Source organism: Carassius gibelio, chromosome A7, assembly GCF_023724105.1.
Source record: "Carassius gibelio isolate Cgi1373 ecotype wild population from Czech Republic chromosome A7, carGib1.2-hapl.c, whole genome shotgun sequence".
Classification (NCBI taxonomy): Eukaryota; Metazoa; Chordata; class Actinopteri; order Cypriniformes; family Cyprinidae; genus Carassius; species Carassius gibelio.
In genome coordinates, this window is record NC_068377.1 from 15,537,574 (window position 1) to 15,563,279 (window position 25,706).

Here is a 25,706-nt window from a genome sequence, read left to right on the forward strand (position 1 = left end):
AGAGAGAAATGCATCTCTACCGTTTTTGTTTTTGATTTGAATTATTTTGTTTTAAAGTAATTTGAAGCTTTCAATAGATATATTTATCATGCATGTGAGGCAAATATTTGCTGAGTTTCGGTTCATTTTTGTGAAGCGCTCCTGTTCAAGACGAGACGGCAGAAATCACATCCTGTTTGTTTTCTTTATTTTTCAAAAACACAATCTTTTGTTGTGAGTACACACAAATTAAATAAGATACTTTACAGTGTATAATAATGTACTATTATTCTTATCTCTATGAGCAAAAATGACGGCGCATTTCAATTTGTTTCTGCTGTTATTAAGAAAAAAATGCAAGCGATCGCGCTTTAGCTTGTGTTTACATGTAAACCTTGTGTGTGACAGTATTAGTGAAATCAGACAAAAAAATAATAATAACTTAGTCCAGTAAACAGGTGCCGTTTGCTAGACTTTTTAGTGTGTGCGTGCTTAAGTGTACTCGCAAAAAGAAGATGTCAGAGCAGCATGAGAATGAAACGTTTAAACAAGGCTTTGAAACACAAGTAAACAATCTAATTTTGTGATTGCAAATCAGTGTCCCATGAGTGTAATTCTACCACTGAGTTTGTTTTGAATGTATGTGGCATTGTACAGTAGCCTATACTGAGACGGAAGAGCCAGAACTGCAGCTGATAGAATATGCGCTGTAGCGCGATACTACAGTATTTCGTCAAAGATTTCTTCAAAAATGTGATATCGCACAGGATTCTCTGATGAATATATAATTAAAAACTGCATTTCTTGAAACTTGAAACACAAATATTTTGAAACATAAACATTTGTTAACATTACTGTCACTTTAGATCAATTTAATGTGTCTGAATACACAAAAAGTGAGTACAAATTTCTTTCTTTCTTAATTTCCATAAATAAATAAAATCCCAAACTTTTGAATGATAGTGTATGTTTAATAAAACTTAATATCAGCACAGTCTTTTATGTTGCATTATGGTGTAAGGCAGTGTACTGTACCTCCCACTCTCGACCATGAGTAACACCTGAATCTTCTCGTCACCCTCCATATGAGTGGACACAGCTGAGGAAAAAATATTAGAAAAACATTTCTGAAGCAGTTCATAAATCTATTACCTTGACATAATGATAAAAGCACTCTTAGACAAACTAAAATAAAAATGATTAAGAGTGAAACAAAACAGCTGGAGTAAGTGCAGCAGAAAGCTGAGTGCTGCTGGTCATTAGTTTCTAGTGCAGTACATGAGAAAACTGCCTCACTGAACCCAGCAGATACATGCACAGTTGTACATACACATTCATTGAGTCACTGATTATTTAACATGTTTTATTCACATCTGTCACTTTCCCACTCCCTCTTGTCTCTCTCTTTCCTTCAAGTGTCAGACCAATATTGCAAATCATATTCAATGACCGAAACTCTCGATCAATCCTCGTATTATGTTTAATTAATTAATCAAATTCATAGACTCAATCACTTGTGCATAAATTCTGAGATTAATCTATTTCATAGTAATACAAACAAAAACAAAACAAAGCAGGTCAAGTGAGAACAAAATTGCTCAATTATTTTTGAAACTCCATACTCAACTAAAATCAACTGAAACATGTGAACTTCAGTAGCAACAACAAGCACTTTAATTGTTGCACTTTAGCTATTTTCAAGACTGCCACATTTTGTTTACCAATGTTATTGATTTTTTTTTTTAAGGAGCGCTATCAGGCACACAAGGTTTATTAAAAGCCATTACTGAAAAGAGGCAAACATTCACTATCACAGTTTGCTAAAAACAAACTCACTCACACTCACTTAAAAATTAACACCCTTACCTTCTATTAAGAAATTAAAAAACTAAATTAAACCAAGCAGCCTTGTTGAGTGCTGAGGTTGGCACTGAGATTCCAATAACATCTCTCTTGAATCTCTTTTTCTTGTTCACATACAAACAATTTGGGTCAAATATTTGATTATTACATGTCTCAAATGTGTTTGTGTTTACATTTGTAGTTCATTCTTTTGGTCTGGGCCAAAAAAAAAAAAGAAGATACATTTAGTCCTGGTTTGTTTTGCGTTAATTCACACTAAGTTCATGCTATAATTTGAACACTAAATCTAAATATACAAAACAAAAGGCATAAGGATACAGACAGATTTTTTTTTTATCAGATTATTGGACCCAACTGTACATGGGGCACCTTTTAATATCTTCAAGAACAAACAGATCCTTATATCAGAAGACCTTTATGTACTTGCGTGACAGATTTCAGGACCATGGACAGAAAATTATTTTTAACATTATCATCTAGGACGTTTAAAGGAACTATTTTTGGTGCTTTGAAGCAATTAGCTTGCAAAAGACTATGAGAATTTCTTTCAAAAGCCTCTTTGCAGAAAAAATATAATGTCTGACTTTCAGATGTAATTTCTACACAAATCATTTCCATTGCTAAATGGATGAATTTGACATTGCTCTCCTGTTTACAGCAGGAGCAAGTAAAAGAGGGTGAGCTTGGGCAAGCTGTGAACTGTTGGTCTGCCTATGTCTGTGTCCTAATCTAATTTCACAGAGTTGAAGCCCTTTGAGGCCCATATGTTCTGTCACTATAGAGATCTTAAACCACTGGAGACGCTTCGTTAGCGCGCCACGCTACATTTCAAGGCTCTCCGAATTGTTGAGGCATCACCCTCTTAATCCTGCCCCGAGTATGTTGGCTTTCTGGATTTGATCCTTTTTTTGGCCTTGAACGGATTAGGGGGAAAAAAAGAGATTCATTGATTTTTCCCGCCTCGTTCTAGCGCAATTGATTGAAAATGTTGCAAATCTGGTCCATGGGTGCCAAGCTCATGTCAACTACATCCCGCCCAAACACGACCGTGGTCTCCCTTGGAGACAGACGAGGAGTGTGACCAGACAAGTCTTTTAGAGACGTGGGAATGGAGTCAAACATTAGTACACTCAATGCCAACGAGGAAATATTAGCAAGAGATAGAGAAGGCGGCATAGAAGATTAGGGCTAATATTTCAGATGAGATTTCAAGAAAATGATCATGAGGCTCAAGGTGTCACATACTAATACTGAGACACTTTACCTCAGACATCACTAATGTAATTCATTAAAAGAAAAGACAATATGGCCAATCTTTTTAAACTGATAATATTAAAAATGCTTACTGACAGCATCTAATCAAGTGAAAAAATGGCTAGAATTAAAACCGCACATATAAACACATTCAGTGATCAATTTCAGGATTAGTTCACCCAAAACATATAAACTTGAATGTCTTTCTTTCTTCTGTAGAACACAGAGAGAATAATGTGCTGGATGCAGTTACATCCATTAGAGACTATCACTTTCAAGCTCCAAAAAGAATGCAATAACACAATAAATGTATCATAAATATTATGTTAGTCATTATTTACAGCTAATATTTTCCTCGAGTTACCTGTTACAAATCACTGAATCAGTAAACTAATTGATTTGAGAACAAACCATTGAAACTGCTATTGATTCATGGTCTGACTCCTCAAAACAGTTTGTTTGTAAGTCAGACTATGCAAATTCTCTAATGGACTCTGAAGAGCGCAAAAGGAACAAGAACAGATGACAAGATTTATAAAATTACATTTCTATCTGTTCATTATGTGTGTTATGCTACTGAAAGTTTTGGAATTGAAATTAAGCTGAAAAAAGGACATTCGTTTTCAGCATTTCTCATTTTCTTTTAGGATAAAGAACTAAAACTACTAAACTAAAACAGAAATAAAAACAAATTAAAGGTATATATAAATATAAAAACATACAAACATGACAAAAGCAGATATCAAAATGACTAAAAATTAAAGAAAACGGAAAATATAAAAAGCTAATTCAAAATATTAATAAATATTATAATAGTATATATTTAACAATAAAATAGCACTTTTCCTCACTCAAAGCTATCAAACTGGTCTAAAAGACTATAGAACACACACACACACACACACACGTTGTATTTACTGTACCACTTCTGTGATGCTTTTTAACAGTTTTTTTAGTCATTTTAGAGCTTGGCAGCCCCAGTCTCATTATATCAAAAAGAATAGCCATGATCATTTTTAAAAAACTAAATAAAAGAAAGAGTCATATGAGTTTGGAAAAAAATGGATGAACTATTCCAATAATATCTTTCATTCTACTGGTGTGCATGCATATTTGTTCTCACTAAGCTCCTGTAGGCGTTTGAGTTGAAGAACTCCCTCCTCTTCATCTTCATCTCCAGAACAGAAGTAGAGTTCTGAGGCCACCAGAGCAAACCATCCCATTCGCCAATGATAAAGGTCATGACCCTCTTTATAGTGCAGTCGGCCAATAAGCTCACTGTCCTGCCTCAGCAGAGCATCAGCCCTTGCAGGGACAAAACACTGGAACGAAAGAGAAAAACATTAGACCGAGGAGCCGTGTGAGAGGCAGAGAGAAAACATTTAAAAGTCAGGGGCTTGTGCAGATCAGAAATAAGTTTCTAGTGTTGTATGCCAAACAGAAACTACAGCTAACCCTGGAGTTGCATTAAACCAGCATATACAGATAGAAGAACAAACACAGATACCCTTTGAACATTCCCTAGCTGAGCTCTCAGAGTTACGCAAACATTTCAGCCTAGACACTAGCACCTCCACACTTCACTTAAATGGGAATGCATGGGAGTGTGTGTGTTTGTGTGTGTGTGTGTGTGTGTGTGTGTGTGTGTGTGTGTGTGTGTGTGAGTGAGGGATGAGAGGCAAGTAAGATGGAATTGTTTGAAGGAGTAATAGCATACACCCACTCACACAAGAAAAACACTAACGCCCACCGACACAACAGGGACAAAGACACAATAAATGACCTTTAAGAGTCGACGCATACAGCACAGTGCGGCAAACGCTGCAATTCATAATTAAACACTGAAGCACACACATGCTAAATCAGTGCAACGCTTATAAATCTTTTTAGACTTATGTTATGTGTTTGAGTGCGTATAACCTTGGCGATGGCGAGTGTCCAATCCTGCTGTGCGTCTGAGGTCTCCGCTCCGAACACCAGCACTCTCTGAGAGCGCAGGTACAACTCAAAGGTGAACACTGGCCTGAGGGAGGTGTGGAAACAGTACAATTAGCACACACAAAGTGACTGAAACACACACATGCCCACATGCTCACAGCTGTGAAACAGAAAGGATAGTGATTAATCTCTGTTAGTCTTTTGCTCTTACAATAAACAGCTGAACGCTGGAGATTAATCCAAAGGGAAAGGTCACTCTCTTAATGGCTTTAACAGCTCTGACTTGTGGCCCAGATTTTTGGACAGGGGGATATTTTCGTTACAGCAAGCGAGAGCAAAAGTATTCAAGAAAAAGGGGGATTTCATTTGTTAGTGTATGGAAACTCTGAGGTGGGGTCACATCTAAAACACTTTCCATAACCTCTTAACCTTAAAAGGTGGTCAAATGAATAAGTACATTACAAGAGGCCATGAGAGAAAAAAAAAAAGGATGGAGCGGGAAACGTGTACCCTGTTTCGGTGATGTTCTCAGTGTTGTTGATGGCCAGGCTCACCACGTCACTAATGTCAACTCGGCCTATGGGTGTAGCATTCTTCTCAGTGTCATAGTAACTAAGAAAACCACCTTCCAACGTACACCAACGACGGACCATGTCTGAAACACATTCAAAAATACAAAAATGAGATTAACTAGATGGCATATTCTTCATCACGCAGCGGTATTTGAAGTTGTTGCTCATACTGAGGGATTTAAACAAACCTCGGTGCATACATTTTGCATTCGGATATTTGGTATAATTTCACTTGTTGTATTATTAATTAATAGATTCAACATAAATTTAGCTACGTTTCTTTAGTTTGTGTTAAAAAAAGATAAAAATCCTCCCTTAAGGTGTGGGGGCACGTTTACCGTTGCTCTGTGAAATTTCACAAGCAAAATCCAGTCTTCCAGTGGGAATCCACAAGATTTGGGAGTTTCACGTGAAGGCGGAAAAGCTCTCCAGCAGAATTTCCTTATATGGGTCCTAAGGCACTTCTGCCGGAAGAGCGCGCGCTCTTCAGAGCACTGAGAGGCTGAGCACAGACATTCATTCACTGATCAGAGCGAGAGCGTCGCGAAAAGTCACAAAAGAAATGTGTTTTTGGTTGCCAGGGCAAGACAACCCTGCACAGATTACCAAAAAAGAGAAACAGCATTAAGGGACCAGTGGATGGAGTTTATTTTTACAGAGCATCAACGGAGTTGTGCAAGTGTTTGTGTTTGTTCCCTGCATTTCGAAGATGCTTGTTTTACAAACAAGGCCCAGTTTGACGACAGATTTGCGTATCGTTTATTTCTTAAGGATGATGCAATCCCAATGAAAAAGGATCACGATCGTGTGTTGGAACCGCAGGCGGTGAGTAAAACTGGTTAAAATATCTCTGCCTCCTTGTTAGTGCGTCCGCCTCCCATGCTGGAGACCCGGGTTCGAGCCCCACTCGTTGCGAGTCGTTGCTGCTGCTGCTTTCGTTCAGTTTCAGCCTCTGGATCTGATTCTGGATCATAAATAAACGACTGAATCTGACTGTAAGCCATGGTTTGTTTTGGATGGTTTTTTCTTCACGGTAATGTCACAGCTTCCAGCTCTCAACTCAAAAGCGTACTGGCGCTCGTGATTCTTTAGCTCCGCCCACACGTCACGCCTCCAGCCGGTCGTGTTTTTCCGGGAAAAATCGGTACAGACTATCTTTCTCTTATGAATATAATAAAAATAAAGACTTTTTGGAGTTATGAAGGATGCAATACTACTCTATAGGTACTCAAGATTAACAGGATATTGAGAGAAAACGAGCATTTCACCCCCCCTTTTAAGTGTTTATACTGTATTACTGTTAAGAATTCAGAGCAGATTCACAGCCACTTACATGGTCGATTATCCCACACTTATTAGTGCTTTTTGCACTGCATGCATTCTTTATCTACTACAATTTTTAAAACATTTAAAAATGTTTAAAATATCCTTAAAGAATTCATCTGTGGTCCACAAAGAGCAACCAGAAGTAGAAAATTTTTTGTAAATGATCAACTGTAAATGATCTACTAAAAAAAAAGTGGTTTAACCATACATTCTTCAAATGTACTCAATGAATTCAAGTTTATCTAACTTATTATGTGTGCGTTCAAGCAATAAATAATTTATCAGACACTTATATCCCCAGTGTCTTATCTGTACAGTTCACTTGCTGGCTTAGTCTTTCAGTCAGCAGTTTTTTTTTGATTATGAGCCACAAGTATTACCACTTTTAGATTACAAAGCCACTCGCTTGGTGCATGTGCAAGGAATGCACATCTCAGGACAAAAATATATTTTTACAAGTGCTCTACTCAAAATTGAGAGTGTGTTGAGTCACAAAGCATGAGTAAATCTGATGAGAACATGTTTTAATAAAAGCAACAAAGCAAAAAGTAACAGCATCTTCCCAAAGCACACATAAATAAAAAGGAATTAATAAAACAAACTGATATTTCAGTATGATAAAATATCAAAACACTGAATGTCTTTAAAGAGGTTTTAAAAGATTCAACAAAAATATGAATTCTACCAAAAGCTTTTTAAACCCTGTTTGACGTCACATAAAAGTGCAGTTTAAGTATATAAAAGATACATCAAGGCATGTTAACTACTAAAATCCAAGATATTCTCCCCAATCTGAGAAGGCTTCTGTTCATCATAAATATTTAAATGAGATGTTACACTCTTTTTCTAGTTATTATGTTGGTTAAGCAATGCTAGCATTGTTCAACACACTAAAATATTCATAACACAAGTCATTTTCATATCATACAACTATCATTTGTCTTGTGAAAATGCTGATGGGCTCTTTTTCAGTGTGATGTTTCCAGAGGGGAGCTATTAGACAACGGGGGAGCTATTAGTGACACAATGTCTTGTTCCTGACAGTGCTCCACCAGATTCATCTACAACACTGGCGCTTCATTACTCCAGTTTGCTGGGTTTTGTCGGGGAACAAACTGTTCTGTCGGCAATGTCAAAACGAGAGTAAAGAGACACTAATTTATGGGCAAGGAGAGGTTATCACAGAGCGATATCCAACTTTTAAAATGATGGTATGAAACAACATCTTGATCAGTGACAGAGTTGGTATTTGGTGACCGTTTGGCAATATCACAACACACTAATATGTCGTGTATATTTACACATGCACACAAGTCCACAGGCAGCTGGCATTTACTATCCAATGTGGCTGTCTCTCAGTATCGAGTGTGGTGTAATACAATAAATTGCTGGTATTTATTTCCATCACACCTCTTCACCTCCTCTGTCTGAACCTCTCAAGCTCAAATGCCAACACAGTAAGTGCACGAAAACCCTCTTGTTCCCTCTTTTCATTTTCTTATTTACAAAGGATATGGATATATAATCTATGAACCAGTGCTTCTCATGGAACATGAGGAGGTGTCCTTTTCATTAGTATATTTGGATTTGGCACAGCATGTGTGCAAGGGGTTTTTGTCTATTTCCAACTTCATCTGTGTCTTTATGTGAACTGAAACAGTTTTAAAAAAAAACACATCAACTTCTCAGTAAAGGCTGGGTTGCTGGGATCAAGCCTCTTAAAACAAACATTTTTCAGGTTTTTCACAAGCAAAGCTGCACATTTAGACACAAATCTAACATGTGCTTGAAACTTTAAGAGGTTGGAGCATCCCTGAAAGATGTGTAAATCTCCTTTATTTCTGTTATGCCAAGCTTATTTGTATACACCCAAAAGCCATGGCTGTCTTTACCTGTAATAATTTAAGGTTTTATGTGAAGACAGGCCTAAGAAATGGCGGTGCTGTTGAAAGAATCATTCAGTTAGATAAACTACTAGCTGTTAAAAGTGGAAAGAAACAGAGAAACAAAGAATTAAAAAACGGGCAACATGTTTTACATGCCATATCAGAGTTATAATTACATTCCATGTACATCGCGTTTAGTGTTGTCTGTGCACAAGAAACTAATATTAACCCTACCATTCAAACGTTTGTAAATTGCATTTTTTCCGCACTTTTACATTTTTACAAAAATACATATTTTTCTAATAAATGCTGTTCTTTTGAAATTCTTTTAATCAAAGAATCTTGAAAAACACACACACACACACACACACACACACGCTTTTCCAAAGGAATAAACTGCATTTTAAATGATAACAAAATATTATTTTAAATAAACTAAGTATTTAAAAAGTAACTAAAAAGTATTTTAAATATTAATTATATTTCAGAATATTACTGTTTTACTATATTTTTGATCAAATAAATGCAGCGTTTTTATTTATTTATCTAATAAATGTATTTAAATTTACATTAATAACAACTATAAATCACAATCAGGAGTAGTCCATTGAGAACTATTACAAACTTGATGGTCATGAAATGTAATTTACGAGGAGATCTGTAACATGAGAATTTACCTCCAGATGGTAATTAATCTACACACAATGACACTAAACCCCAAAATGGAGCTATAACCTAATTGAACCAGCTGGATTCTGTCAGACTTACAGAACAGTGCAGTCACTATGTGTGCATGGAGCACAACAAATGTCTTTAAACAACAGGAGAGTACTGTAGTTTAGTAAAGTAGTTTATATTGCTTTAAATATAGCTACTGTATATAACAAAGATTGTTCAGAAAGAAATAGGTCTGAAATGCATTTTCTGCAAGTCAAACTCCCGACAAAGGGTCAATTCAATTCTGAATGGTGCACAACCATAAATATACAAAATATACATCAAAATATCATTCACAGTGATAATCATTATGATAGTAATCCATTAATGCTGCTGAATACTGCTGTGAATTAATTGTATGACCCTTGTTTTTTTTAGAATATCAAGGCCATTTTTTAAATGGAAAACATGTGCCTTTGCTTTTGCATTGTTAGATTTGAGAATAATTAAGAGAGATTAAAGGGGGGGTGAAATGCTCGTTTTCACTCAATATCCTGTTAATCTTGAGTACCTATAGAGTAGTACTGCATCCTTCATAACTCCAAAAAGTCTTTAGTTTTATTATATTCATAAGAGAAAGATAGTCTGTACCGATTTTCCCCGGAAAAAAACACGAGTGCCTGGAGGCGTGACGTGTGGGCGGAGCTAAAAAATCACAAGCGCCAGTAGGCTTTTGTGTTGAGCACGTCTGGAAGCACGTGAGGACAAAACCAACCAAAACAAACCACGGCTAACAGTCAGATTCAGCGTATATTTATGATCCAGAATCAGATCCAGAGGCTGAAATTGAACAAGAGCAGCAGCAGCAATCAGTCTCTATGTGGTATGTACTGAAACTGTATATATTTGCTTAGCGGTTTTGGAAAATGACTAAGTTCCACTTTATTTGTCGTCTTTTTTTTTCTTTTAAGCTGTACATGTGGAAAGTGCAGTTTGATGACAACATCGCATGTTGTTTACTTGATGTGCTTACGCGCCGATAGCTAAGTTAATAACACAGAGATATTTTAAGCAGTTTTACTCACCGCCTGCGGTTCCAACACACGATCGTGACCCTTTTTCGTTGGGACTGCATTATCCTTAAGAAATAAACGATATGCAAATCTGGCGTCAAACTGGACCTTGTTTGTAAAACAAGCATCTTCGAAATGCAGGGAACAAACACAAACACTTGCACAACTCCGTTGATGCTCTGTAAAAATAAACTCCATCCACTGGTCCCTTAATGCTGTTTCTCTTTTGGTAATCTGTGCAGGGTTGTCTTGCCCTGGCAACCAAAAACACACTCCTTTTGTGACATTTCGCGACGCTCTCGCTCTGATCAGTGAAGTCTGTTGTGATCTCAGTGCTGTGCTATACGGGAGCGCGCGCTCTTCTTCTTCTCTAGTAAAGAGTGCGTGCTCTTCCAGCAGACGTGCCCTCAGGACCCATATAAGGAAATTCCGCTCCATCTAACGTCACACAGAGCCATACTCGAAAAAAACTTTCCGAAACTTGTGACAAACCGGAAGCAGTATTTTTGGAACAGAAATACTCCTTCAAACGTACAACTTAATTTTTGAAACTTTGTCCATGTTTAGCATGGGAATCCAACTCTTTAACAGTGTAAAAAACTCAGTATGCATGAAATAGCATTTCACCCCCCCTTTAAGTGGATGACAGAAAGGAAGAGCAAAGAAACATGACTGAAAGAAGAGAACGGAAGGAACAGAAACAGAGGAGAGAGATGAACACCGCACACTGTGAAACTTGAATGTTTGAAACACTGAAGTACTGAAACACTGAAGCAACACTGTAACACAACACAAAAAGTGTTTTCTGATCATGTGTAACATTGAGTGTTAGGGAACAACTAAATGCAGCGACACTCACTAAACTTCTTTTTTTAGTATAGTCACTGTCTCAGTGTGGCAGGAAAATATGGCTCAGCTTAGATCCCAACCCAAATCATTGGATAGTTATCAATGTAAAAAAATATATTGCCCCTTAAACATATTCAGTGTGGTTGGCTACTTTTTTGATAGTAGAGTGTGTTGTTTGCTGCATGTAGCATAAAAATGTTGTTACAACTTAAAAGTCAGTGCAATAACCGGACAGCCTCAAATCCAGCAGACTGTGCTTTTATTAAAATCCCCAGGATGAAACCATAAATTATTGACATAAGGTTTTATATAGAACGATGTAGACCATCAAGGCAGTCTCAATAAAAGCTTTCTAAAGAGTCACCGTCACTATGCTAGTGTGTTATGGGTGGCTGCCAGAACATTGTTATGCGGTTACTAAGGTGTTCTGAGTGTTTTCTAGAATGGTGCAATGTGGTTGCTAGGGTTGTTACTAGGTGGTTGATTATTGGCCCAAGTTAAAAGAAAAGTCCCACATCTCGATGGTATTCTGGTCTCTGATTTGGCTCACATCCCTCCTCCTATGCAAGTCGATGGGATTTTTCACTGCTTTGACATTACCCAAGACAAAATTCAAAGTTTTTGTCTAAATTTACACTCGTGAAAATGCCTACTTTTAAAAAGAATAAAGAATATACAAATTGGATTTCTGAATTTTGAAAAAGCAAACTGAATATTAGCCGACACATGAAAATAAGTGTGCATCTTTAAAGTATGACAAAGGATTACTAACAGATTATTCTGTTAAATGGATATTAATGCATTTTATTTTATGTTCTTTCAATGTGCACTTTTTAAAAGTGTATTTGCTTAGTTATAAAACATAGTCATGAAAGTGTACTCTCTTAAGTTCATTTAAGTGACCCTTTACCGTATTTTTCGTACTATAAGTCGCACCTGAGTATAAGTCGCATCAGTCCAAAAATACATCATGATGAGGAAAAAACACATAAAAGTCTCACTGGACTGTAAGTCGCATTTATTTAGAACCAAGAACCTTTTCTATTGGTTCATTTCTCTTGGTTCATTTCTCTCGGTTCATGTCAAATTAATTTTGATTAATAAGTCGCACCTGACTATAAGTCGCAGGACCAGCCAAACTATGAAAAAAAGTGCGACTTATAGTCCGGAAAATACGGTATTTAATAAATATCATACTATCAGTAAGTAGAGCTTTTTTTCTTTCTCCTTCTTAAAATTCTTTCAAGATTTGAAGAACAGGACCCTACAGGTACACATTCAATGCAATTAAATGCACTTCTTTTTTCACAAAGAGATGCATTTTTTTCCCATACATTTTATGCTACCGTGGTTTTTCTAAAAAATACTCCAACGTTATATCACTACATTGATCACAGTTCAGGAAAGTTGTCAGACTCTCATCCACTTTGTTGAAGTTTCGTTTTGTGCAAAGAATAAAGAGGCATCTGTTTATTATCGTAACAGATGTTCTTTAAACTTTCAACATTCACCATATTTACTTTTAAGATACTTAGGACTGCATTAAAGCATTTTCAACTATCTGAGCCTAATTCTAAAACACAGCTTGCTTATTTGCTCTTATACATACACACACACACACGCAGTGGTACCGGGAAAAACTGGCAGAGGACCAATGCGGGCTACCACAGCTTGAGACAAATATCCCTAGGGATACAAGATAGAGACGAGCTGAAAAAAGAGCTCATACAGTGGAACATGTCCTCCAGATGCTTGTGCTACTCCATCAAGAGTCCAGCTTAATGTAGGGCCCTTTCCTGGCCCTGTCTCTAGAGAGAACTTCTGTCTAACCCCCAAAGGGCCCTCTCCAGATGCTTGGTAGTGAACAACATAAGTACAGTGGGTGCCAGAGAGACGATGGGGAAACACACTTGAAAGAATAACATCTTTGGGGGGATTTAGTGTAAGAAGGATGGGGTACTCAAATGTAAGCTGGGCATAATAATATTGCACAAGTACTGTGCAACCATTTCCAGTCATGGGTGAGGATAAACAGGAAGCACAGATGAATATTCATAGGTAATTATGTGGATGAATGGATAACTGAAAAGGTGGGTGTTTGGACGGATGAATGCAAGGACAGACAGACTCACCGGGTCTTCCTTTCCGGTCCAGAGTGGCCTTGCTGGCATTCACAGAGCAAAAGAGAAATCCGTCCCTAAAAGAAGGAACATCAGCCGAAAAACTGCTGTCACATACTGCTTCCAGCTTAGGAAAATCTATAGAGAGAGAGAAAAGAGAGGGGGGGGGGGGGGGGGGCAGAGAGATTAAAAAGAAAAAGAAGAACGGCTGATTAGGAATAATCCTATAACAAGGCGAGGATGAGAAATGTTGTTTAGTCGCAAACCCAGCTCACTGTTCTTGCTGCTTTCAAGTGAAATCCAACGTTTTTAAAAACTATTTACCTCAGAAGCTTTTTTGATAACCAGTAGGTCTCCATGCAAGGTGTTAATCAGCTTCTAACACCTAAATTTCATCCATTTCTCATTTTCCAAGGTTATTTGTTTAGATGGCTTGTAAAACGAGGCTTAATTCTGCTCCCCTCGTTCCACTCTACCTCTTCATCTGCTCTCCGTATTTGCCTCCTTCACTTTAACTCCTTTTTCTGCCTACTACCTTATCTCATTCTGATTCAATTAGCCGCTATGCTCAGGTTCAATTTTCTTCTGGAAGGCCAGCAGTACCAATGAGATTTTATCACACACTTCCAGTTGGCAGCATGGAAAAGGTTCAAATAACTTTAATTGAAAAGCCTTTTAATTGAGGGATCTCTCCATCCATCCATCTCTTCCCTACAGCTACAGATACTTCTCCGTTCGAACGAGAAGGATTAAAAGTGATAATGAGATGGAGGCCGAAGGGAAGTCCAATTTTATGATTTCTGCACACGTGTTGCAAACATACAAATTGAAAGCCTGTATAAATAATATATTCAAATGTATGCATATGTGAAATTTTCCATTAGACTGTAATAGTCCAAAAGAAACAATGGAACTTGTTGCAAGTTGAATGTGTGTGTGTGTGTGTGTGTGTGTAAGATGATGACTGAATTATCTGACTTCGAATCACATTTACAAGCTATTAAGTTAATGAGGCCATAGCTCCACACAGATTTAGAGGTTACACAAATGTCGTCCTGCTGTTGTTACGATGTAAGTAGGTTTAACAAAACATTGGCAGAACACCGTAAAACATTTGTGGCTGTGCTGACTGGAGGATAGCTTAATTAGGATCATTGGCACACTTTCAGTAAAGGCCCCAACTGAGCAATGTAATGACACATACACAATCTACAGCACAGCTAATTACAGACACTTTCAGAGGCAATGCCTTCTTGAAGTAAGGATTTGTGTGTGTATTAAGTCCTGCATTAGCCTGTGAGAAATCACAGTTGTGATGAAGATCTGACTGTGAGGACCAGTTAGACTTCACCAGTCAATACAGACAGAATGTATTTAAATGATCTACTATGTATTTATGATCTACAATGCTGTTTAAAATTTGGGGTCAGTAAGTTTTTTTTTTTTCTTAAATTAATAATTTTATTCAGCAAAGAATATCTATTGTGAATAAATGCTGTTTTTGAACTTTTTGTTCATCAAAGAATATTCATAAAAAAATTCCATACACATTCCGCACAACTGTTTTTTTTCTAACATTGCGACTGAAAATTCAGTTTTGCTATCACTGAAATAAATGACAATTTAAAATACATTAACAAACTGTTATTTGAAATTGTAATAATGTTTCACAGTATTACTGTTTTTATTGTATTTTTCATCAAATAAACTGCCTTGGTGAGCATAAGACTCTTTAAAAGCAAAACAAATCAGATGGTTTATAGAGTAGTTTATGTCTTCTCCATATCTGCATTGTCTATAGGTTTTACACACAGCTTTTATGTATATTTGATATGTTCACTTCTGGTACAACTTCATCCCGTATTCCTCCAAAAAGCTGCCAATGCAGGTTGAAAGAAGTCTCTTACGTTCACCAAGCCTGCATAGATTTGATCAAAAATACTGAAAAAAGTACTATTGTTAAATACAATTACAATTTAAAATAACTTTTAGTATTTATATATATTTTTAAATGTAACTTAATTCTGTGGTGGCAAAGCTGAATTTTAAACATCCATTACTCCAGTCTTCAGTGTCACAAGATCCTTCAGAAATCATTCTGTAATGCTGCTTAATATTTGTGGAAACAGTGATAAAAAAAATGTGGATTCTTTGATGAATAGAAAGGTTCTATATCTATCTATCTATCTATCTATCTATCTATCTCTATATATATATATATATATATATATATATATATATATATATATATATATATATTACTGTCACTGTTACTTTTGCTCAATTTACTGTGTCCTTGATCAATAAAAGTAATAATTTCTCTCAAAAAACTCAACAGTATTGTTTATGTGGTGGCATATATTTCACAAGATATTGCAAACTATGGCACACTGTACGCATCATGATGAAGTGAGTTTCTTAAGCACACACACCTGAGAGCTTGTTGTGGTGGAGAAACTCCATCTGCAGCCTCTGGCCTGCTTTCTGTGCCATTAGATAGGGGGTGGAGTACTCGGGGTCACCTGTCGCACACATCACATCCGCCCCACTGAAAACCAGGGCCATGGTTTGCAGGATATCAGGGAGAACCACTGCAGCACACAGGGCCTTCGGACACACACACACACACACACACACACATGCACACAAAACATGTAGTATGAACAAAAGTGAGCATCAGTGATGGAAAGAGCACAGCAGCACTTTTGGGCTGAATCTGACAGCACATGATGAATTAACTAATAACATGGTCAAAGCACCACTCCTTTTGCAGCTATATGGAAAACAAACATTTGTGGTATGCAGCTTTACTTGGAATCTTGGTACAGAATGACAGGAAGCGGGGCATCCACAAAAAGAATCCAGTCAGTCCAATTAAAAAGAGATGGAGGGGGAAAGAGTCAATAAATACAATAGTGTGTGTCTCTGAGAGAGCGAGAGAGAGAGTGTGTTGGCAGGAATGATTCAGTCGAACACTGCTTTCATCTAAAACAGCCAGCCAAGCTATCGATCCCCCTCAAACAAGCTCGATCCGCTGGAGAACAAGGACACGGACACCGTAAACCACACACATATACGTACTCCCATACATACCTGCCACTACCAATTACAAAATAATCAAAACTTCTCCATTTTCTTTTCTTTTTTTCTTTTTTTTATAATTTCAAAATATTTTCTTATTTTTATTTTTTTTTAAATACCATTCAAAAGCTTTTTGCTTTTTTAAGAAAATATTTTTATTAAGCAAAGTTATTTTTATAAAATCTATTACATATAAATGCTGTTCTTTTGAATGATTCGTTGAATACTGACAAATATGTATCATGGTTTCCACAAAAATAGCACAACCTGATAATCATGTTCTCCAGCATTAGGCCTATATGAGATGTATGTACAAACAGTCATATGATTAAGGTCTCTTTTTATTTACTTTATGACAATAATACATTTAGACAAAGATAATTTTATATTTGTATGCATAACTTTTGTGTGCTATACAAGATTAAAAGGTATATAAAAGCATTTCACTTTCATTCAGTGTCTGGAAAAAGTTCTTCCAATGACATAAACCCCAAGGGCATCCCTTAATGTGTGTGTGTGTGTGTGTGTGTGTGTGTGTGTGTGTGTGTGTGTGTGTGTGTGTGTGTGTGTGTGTGTGTGTGTGTGTGTGTGTGTGTGTGTGTGTACATGTTCTCTAGGTCACATTTGCTGAAGAGACTTCCTGTAGGTCACTGATTCTAATTGGAGTTGTGGACTATAATCCAGATAAAGACACACATACACGCATACAGTACATGCATACTCTAAATATAAATCAAAGAAATACAACATAATGATAAATTATGCCACTGATGGCAAAGACTGAAATCTATTTCATCAGCCATTATTCTAGTCTTCAGTTTCACATGGTCCTTTACACATCATTAAAAAAATGTTTTATTATTATTATTGAAAAACAGCTGTGCTGCTTAAAAGTAACAAAAGAACAGCATTTATTTGGCATTCTTCTCTTTTCTCTTTAACATTATAAATGTCTTTACTGTCATTACTTTTGATCATATGTGTGTGTGATGCCATTAAGATCTACAAAAGCTCACAGTTGAATGGACACTCATAAACATCCATTTGTTTTCTATCATGGTGGACATTTATCACATTGAGCAAATTTCAAACCTTTCTGCATTTTAACGTTCATTTTCACAGGCATTTGCATGCTTATTAAGCAGTTAACTTTGGCTTGTCCCGACAAGGAAAGGAACAGAAAATGACGTGGATGTGTGGCCAAGTGTGATGTCCCATACTTGGAATTTGTTCTCTGCATTTACCCCATCCAAATGCACACACACGGCAGTCAGTAGTGAACAAATGCACACACACACCGTGAGCAGTGTGTCTTGCTCAAGGGTCTCTCCTCAGTTGTGGAATTGAGGTGGAGAGAGAGAGCTGGATATTCACTCCACCGATCTACTGACCTGAGACTCGAACCCACAACCTTCAGGTTACAAGTCCGACTCTCTATCCATTAGATCACGACTGCCGGCACTTTCAGGTTTAACTTTAAAAGAACTTCTTCTAAACTCAAAACCACTGCCTGCCAGGCTGACTACTACTTGAAACTTCAGGCTGAACGAAAGTATCAGAAAAGAGCTCAAATGAAAACTTAAAGAAACATATTACATCAAGGCTTAAACAAAAACTTTTAAGAAAAAGGGAGGATTTTTCCAGAACATTTTGTTTGTGTCTGTCCCAGACGTACCTTTCCATTTATAATCTAATCTCCCCTCTATATGTACCTGCACTGTATTCTTTATCTTCCTCTCACTCTCTGTCTCTCTCTGACACACAAACACAATCATATAACTTTTTATATAACTGCTGCTCTCATCTCACATACACCAAATCCACAGTTCCAATCCTCTCTCTCCTTCTGTTCCCTCTCTTTTGCCACCCGCTCCAGAAAACAAAAGCAGGCTTGATCGGTGTTAGTGCTGATGGGAGGAAAAAATGCATACAGAAAAGTGTAATGCGGACAAACTCAGTAATAACAATCAAAACACACACACACACACACACACACACTACTGAATAATTAGGAATCGTGCACAAGAAATCCTGTAAAATCAACATCAACATCAAATTATATCTGTTAAATTTATTAAACATTGTCAAAATAAGGTATTTTTCAAGTATAACTTTACAGCACTTTGATTGTAGTTGATTGCAGTTTATTTAATGCTATGCAAAAGGAAAGCGGAATCTTAGCATGGTTTTATAACCCTGGCAACCTGCTCTGAATTTTGGAGAGATTCAGTTACCATGGTAACCCTAATTTACACCTGGTCTTTCAGGTGAGCCACAGCACAACAGATGTATACACACACACACACACACACACACACAGCCACCAACATATCCAGGCCTAATGGGCCTTTTAATGAGGTAGAAGAAAAATAGCACTAATCCAAAGGCCAACGTTAGCACACATAGTCTCTCTCACACACACACACACACACACACACACCTTGTTGAGTTCCTCTTGAGTGTTTAGACATTCTAGAACTTTCTTGTACTTCCTCGTTTTGTACTTCCTGCGGATAAAGGATGCACGCTGCTCCGGCGATGGCTGCTTGCAAAGCTCGTCCTCTGGGGGAAGATTTGCTTCCCAGAAGCTGTTGGAGTTTTTATTCCCAACATCTAAAAACAGCTAAAGGTAGGGACAGAACGTGAGGAAAATATATTTCATTTAAAAGCTAAGATCACCCAAAAATAAAAATTCTGCCCTCATGTCATTCTAAACTTCTAAAAAAAAAAAATTAAAAAAAAAAATCTGATATTTTTTAATGAAACCATTCCATCCCACTATTGCCTCCATTGAGTGGACTTTCAATGAAGGGAAAGAAGTTTTCATTACAAATATTTTCCTTGTGTTTCAAAGACAAGCAAGATACGTAAGGGTTCAGAATGACATCAGGGAGGGTAAATATAAATCTATAGATTGACCATCCCTTTAAAATCAATATGTAAGTAGTGACTCCCAAAACAGATCAGTACCTCAATGAGCTCATTGGTCCAAATGCTGCTGTCTAGCTTCATGCTGCGGACCTTCGAGATACCAGGACCCAGGAATCGATGCTGACCTGGAAACAGATAGTGACCTGAGCTATTCACATCTAAAACAGACAGTGTTCATTTAACGGTCAATTACAGTATGTCATATTCACAAAAATCTAAAACTAAACTAACCTCAAAACTAACCTCAAAACTAAGCACAACTTCACACTAAATGGTATAAAGTAACAACTCGTATGGCACATATACAGACAGAGTCACACACATTATTCATTTCATCATATTCTTTCCAGTCACTCGTTTCTCCAGCCTGCCACAGCTATGATTGCAAATGAAAGGCAAGAAAAAGCCATTAATTGCTAATGAATCATAAGTAATTAATTGTGTTTGTTGGTCGGCACATTTATTTCGCTGATCTCCAGGCACCGTGGTACTTGTTGTCTATGCGGGAAACAGATGAATTAAACATGGCAGGAAGAAACACATATTTGAATATGGAGTGTGTGATTTTCCGGCATAATTAGCAGCACTTTAGAGTACCAGTTTGCCATCAAAGATCATAGAGCCAGCTGAGAGCCGACGGGACTAAAGCTGCTTTGTGTACGTGTTAGTGTGTGTGCATTAAGGGCACCTGTTAAGGGATTCGTTGTGCCATCTAAGAAAACTTCTAAGACAGGAAAGTACCTTAAACACAGCGTTTGCTTCATTGAAAACTGATTTAAAGCATCAAAAGGGAACAGAAACCATCAGAAAGGTGGAGAAACTTCTCTTTGATACCTTATTTGAAACTATTAAAAGAAAGAGTGAAAAATATGGGAGTACCGGTTGTTTCTATGGCAACCGCAGCCTCACTTGAGGAATGTCTCTAATCACAGAGTTCGATTTAAAGAGCTTATTGCAATTACATGCATAAAGAAGCAGACTAACCCGAATATGTGTCACACAGCCAGGGATGCTGATTTACATCACAGTGTGTTAGAAGATGAGAGTTGTGGTAGAAAGCGACAGAAGTGAATGAGGGGGGAAAAAACAAGTGGGAACTTTAGATAAGTATTATAGATGTGAAGATGGATCGTGAGAAAGAGGAAAATCACTTCACCCGTCTCTCTCCATCTCCCACTGAAGACAATTTGCTCTCATTTAATCGTTAGGTGTTCGTTATATTCCCAGTATTTCGCTCTCGCTCTCCTAATTGTCAGCTGCAGAAGTGCAGATAATTAAAGAGTCTGTGACACCGATTCCATGAAGGCTGCGGTGCACATTTAGAGAAAGTGTCTCCCCACTCGATGGCTCGCTCGGCAGCCATCTGCACACACTCAGCAAGTGGTTCCTCCTGTATTATGACCTTATGTAACATTAAATGGCTGCATAACTCAAATAATGAGTTAATTTATGGTGTCAGAGGGGGGTCAGAATAATCTAAGCAGCGACAATATTGGGAAAAAGAGCTGAGGACCTGGGGAATGATGGAGTAAGAAGTGTGTGTGTGTGTGTGTGTGTGTGTGTACGGGACACTATACTGAGTGAAATAGAGGAAGGGGAGAGAAAGAGAAGAAATAAAAGAGATGGCATTTACTCTGTCCCTCTAAAGTACAAATAAGGAACAAATATAAATCTAATTGGGTGTGTGGTTTTTTTCGTTTATGTTGTGTTCGTTCTTGATCTGCTCTTTCGGTTTGTAATTGTTTCTTACCAGCACAATTCTTGCAGATGACCACACACAGGTTGATGGAGGCCCATTCTGGCTCCGGAGCCTGACAATCAGCGCACTTCCTGTTGGACTTGTTGAACCAAACCTTCTCAAGCACCTCGTAATTGCATAATGTCTCTACGATGGACTCTTGAACTGCCTCTATCCATTGCTCTCTCTCATGCTCCGACTCCACTGTGAAACTGACACAAATAACACAAAACTCATACATTTTATCAGACTGATTTCACGTTAAGTATTACAGTAGGTGATTTAAATAAAGGCACTTGCTCGGCTCTTTAAAGCATCATTGACTAGCTGTGAAATGTTTTCACCCTTCATCAGCTAAAGAAATTGTTCTGAAAATGATTCCAATAATATAATTCCTCTCTGCCTTTGTTGTTATAGCGGTGGTGTGGTCTCTGCTATTACTTTAAATTTAGAATTATTATATATATTTTTTATCATTGTGAATGGGCCTTAAGGGGTGGTCATATTTATCATTGTTTGGCAAATTTTCAAGGCTAAAATCCAAATCAAGAATTTCATATGAAGGCGAAAGATTTGACACACACAGATTTTACACATTTCACTGCTTGGTTTGAAAAACTCATGCTTCTGTATGAGATTTTGTTAATGTTACGGCATCTTTTAAGCAGTGACATTAAAGGTACATCTACCTGCATGACTTTCTTCAGTGGATCACAAAAATAGAAATGCTTAAGACTGTCACTCTTGGTCTCTCATGCACTACAATGAATAGAGACTAAAGATTTTAGAAAAGTTTTTTTTTTTTTTTTTTTTTAAATAATCATTATATTTTGTTCACAAGTTCTGCAATTATTACAGCTCACTGAAGGGAAATTGCATTACTTCAGAAGCAATTTTTCAGGATTTCTTCTTTTGTCTTCCATGACAGCAAGAAAGTCATAAAGGTTAGGAATGATATGAGGATGAGTAAATGATTGACAGAATCCACATTTCTGGGTAAACTATCCCTTTAAAGAGCCTCACAGATGGGAAATCAGAAATTACCTGTATTACAGTGTATGATGTAGCTGTCCATCAGTGTAAACAATGTGCAAAGTAATTAAACTAAAAAGTAGTCGACTCTGAATCGCTGAAACGAGTCGTTATAGATTTCAAATCTTTTGCCCATCTCTATGTACGTCACTAGGAACACTTTGCATAATAATCTCCGCCTACCGTGTTGGGAGAAACGGAACTCTGACCTGAGAAACGGAACCCCCCCCCAAGTCTTCTAGTTGGTCTCGACCGAGTCCAGCAAAAAAATAAAATAAAAAAAATTCTCCTTCAAAACAAAACCACATTTGCATGATGTCGCGACTGAAAACGTGTGGAAAACGCTAGGCGCGCCGCTCTCCTTATTTCCAAAGCACTCCAGTGCGCTCCAGTGGCGTCTGCTGTTGCTGGGCAACCATGACCCGCTCTCCATGATGACGCAGAAGTTTCAGCAAAGAATAAATGGAATTCCAGCACTTAAAATCACTTGCAGTAGCTCTGCTAATAGATTCATTAAAAAAATGGCTATCCTTGTACAACTATGATCATCTGTTTCTCCATCTTGCCTTAGCTTTCAGTATTGTTCCGGGAAAGGATGTGCATGACCAGTGGTGCACTTACTGCGACCTGAAAAGTTTAGATGTTTCTAATTTAATTTTCTACCTGTTAGATTGTGTTTTATTTACGTCTACACCTAGATAGCCTCTTTTTTTATCAATAAACGCGTATTAATGTATAGCCTTATGCAACAATTACATATGTAAATTTTAAAAAACTTTATATATGACATTACATATTTACATTTTCATGTAACAGCCAGTATTTGTATCTGTAACAATCACAAAATTTTTCCTATCTGCATTCGGATACAACATCGTACAGTTACTTGATAAGACTGTTATGACTTTTTATATATTTTTTCGTAGCTATCACTGAACAAGTATGTCGTGTTAAACTGAAATAATTATTAATTTCTAAAATAATATTTATCATGCAAGCAGAGAGATGTCATGACAAACGTTTAGTGATCATTTGAACATGACTGAATCTATTCAATGCACACAGTCTCATTACGCAGAACACTTTGAGCGAGTCTTAATGTTAATGAACTTCACTAAACAAATGTGTGTGTGCCGCGCAAACCAGCAAAAGGTAAAAGTGAAAAAAGTGAAAGTGAAGTGACATTCAGCCAAGTATGGTGACCCATACTCAGAATTTGTGCTCTGCATTTAACCCATCCGAAATGCACACACACAGAGCAGTGAACACACACACACACACACTGTGAGCACACACCCGGAGCAGTGGGCAGCCATTTATGCTGCGGCGCCCGGGGAGCAGTTGGGGGGTTCGATGCCTTGCTCAAGGGCACCTAAGTCATGGTATTGAAGGTGAAGAGAGAACTGTACATGCACTCCCCCCACCCACAATTCCATCCAGCCCGAGACTAGAACCCACAACCCTCTAACCATTAGGCCACAACTTCCCCTAAAGATGCAAACATGTAGGACAAGTAGACAATGTATCCGAATCGAAGCTGATTATTACCCTACTCTTGAGAGAGAACTGATTTGGTTTTTGAGAGACTGAGATGCGCAGCGCGGCTGTTTGATTGGTGAGCGCGCTGTGCTTATTCCATTCATTCGTATCATGGTAGCCTAAGCTTTCAATATTTGCCTTTTAAATATATACAAATAATATAACGTGTAGCTATGATGTATTATTATAGGTAAAATTCCTCTTGCAACGCTCTGATTTCTGAGAGATAAACAGAGAGGCGACAACAATGCGGTGTTTGATTTGCTCTCTTTTCACTCATAAAGTTTACATTCATTCACTTCTGGCGCTGATCCCCTGGCTCACCTGTTATCTAGCAAACACCAGACTCTGTCAGCTTTAGCCGAGTATTCAGGCAGAATTATTCCTTGAGCGTTATTCGTTTTTTAAGCCATTATTCGTGCCATTCCGAATAAGGTATTCGGCTTCAGGCACAACCCTAATTATTACATTACATATTTTATTTTTACATGCAACATAGGTAAGGTCATATAGTAACAGCTCCACGCAATATTGTAATTCTAAAATTCACGTCGCACTTGCAAACACTTTGTATGCATTATGGTTAATGCATGCTGGAGTAGTCGATTGTTTCCGACAGAGCTCGACTAGTCTATGCAAGCCCTAGAGCAGTATGACAAAAATTTCGCTGTATTTATGTGCGCATGTCCAGTAGAGCCAAACGTATCCATTCTAGCCTTGCTGCGCGCATTTGTCATATCCCGAGCTTTGCGTATGTCTGTGCACTGTGCCAATTAGGCATAGTCATATACATTTTTGACCACAGATATAATGTCAACAAAAACTAAAGTACATAAAAATAATTTGACCTTACAGTTCCAAACTTTGTTTGTTTATCCAAGTTTAGCTCCCAGGGTCTGACTGGGGGTAAAACCAGTAGCAAGGCCCCAAAGGAAGAGAGGGCCCTTGAAAAGTATGAATCTGAAATATATATTTTTTACCTGGATATTTTCATGGGTGGGGGCCATGGGGGCCCATCAGGACTGCCTATGCATAGGGCCCAGGATCTTGTTTAACGCCCCTATTAGCTTTAACCCTAATTATACACACTTGAACCTAATCAAGCTCTTACTAGACACACTAATCTTCCAGGTGTTTTAAGGCCAGTTGGAGCTAAACTTTTCAGGACAATGGCCATCCAGGATGTAGTTTGGAGACCCCTGTCCTACAGAGTTGTTACTTTGCACATGCTTTTTGATCATAACAAATAATAATGTAAAATGATTTTCTTAGAATAGGAGATATGCTTTCTCTCGCATCACAAACATTATCAGTAGTTAAGTATGTGGTCTTGAAGAGGACCCTTTTTTCTTTCATTTGGACTCGGTCTTGGACTTGGACTCGAAACTTTTGGACTTGGACTTGACTTGGACTCGAACCTCTTTGGACTCGGTCTTGACTCGGTCTCGACTAGTCCTGGACTTGGACTTGACTTGGACTCGACAAGGCCGGACTTGACTACAGCTCTACCAACAAGCATCTCCAGATCACAACGCGAAGTATGATTATGAAGTTATGTGTTTGTTTTCTCCCGAGCTTCTTATCAGTATGTGTGCTGTCTGCAGCCTGTCTGCGCTGCTGATCTTCATTTACAAACGTAATTAAAATGAAGTGTAACTCCGTGAATTCTCAACGAAGAGACATGAGAGAGATATCTATAGAAAGCTTGACATGTCTACTTTAAAACTAAACAAGTGCTGCTGAAAACAGATATTCTGTGATAAAGTAATCCATATGAAAACAACGCGATGTCTGTTTTTCATGTCTCTCTTCGTTATATCTAATGTGACCAAACCCACGCGTTGAACACGCTATTCAGATTCAAACTG

General features: G+C 37.7%; 1 protein-coding gene across 2 annotated transcripts in view; it reads right to left on the bottom strand.

Moving 5' to 3' along the window:
• The window catches only part of LOC128016657 (arf-GAP with Rho-GAP domain, ANK repeat and PH domain-containing protein 2), an 83,663-nt gene that overhangs the window by 18,174 nt on the left and 39,783 nt on the right, over nt 1-25,706 (bottom strand). For both annotated transcript variants that reach the window (XM_052601334.1, XM_052601333.1), the window contains 9 exons: nt 21,280-21,479; nt 19,569-19,654; nt 19,039-19,221; nt 15,950-16,124; nt 13,530-13,655; nt 5,545-5,689; nt 5,017-5,119; nt 4,220-4,418; nt 1,015-1,078 (listed from right to left, as the gene is read on the bottom strand). In XM_052601334.1, coding sequence (XP_052457294.1) covers nt 1,015-1,078; nt 4,220-4,418; nt 5,017-5,119; nt 5,545-5,689; nt 13,530-13,655; nt 15,950-16,124; nt 19,039-19,221; nt 19,569-19,654; nt 21,280-21,479 — 1,281 coding nt within the window. The remainder of the gene's footprint in view (nt 1-1,014; nt 1,079-4,219; nt 4,419-5,016; nt 5,120-5,544; nt 5,690-13,529; nt 13,656-15,949; nt 16,125-19,038; nt 19,222-19,568; nt 19,655-21,279; nt 21,480-25,706) is intronic.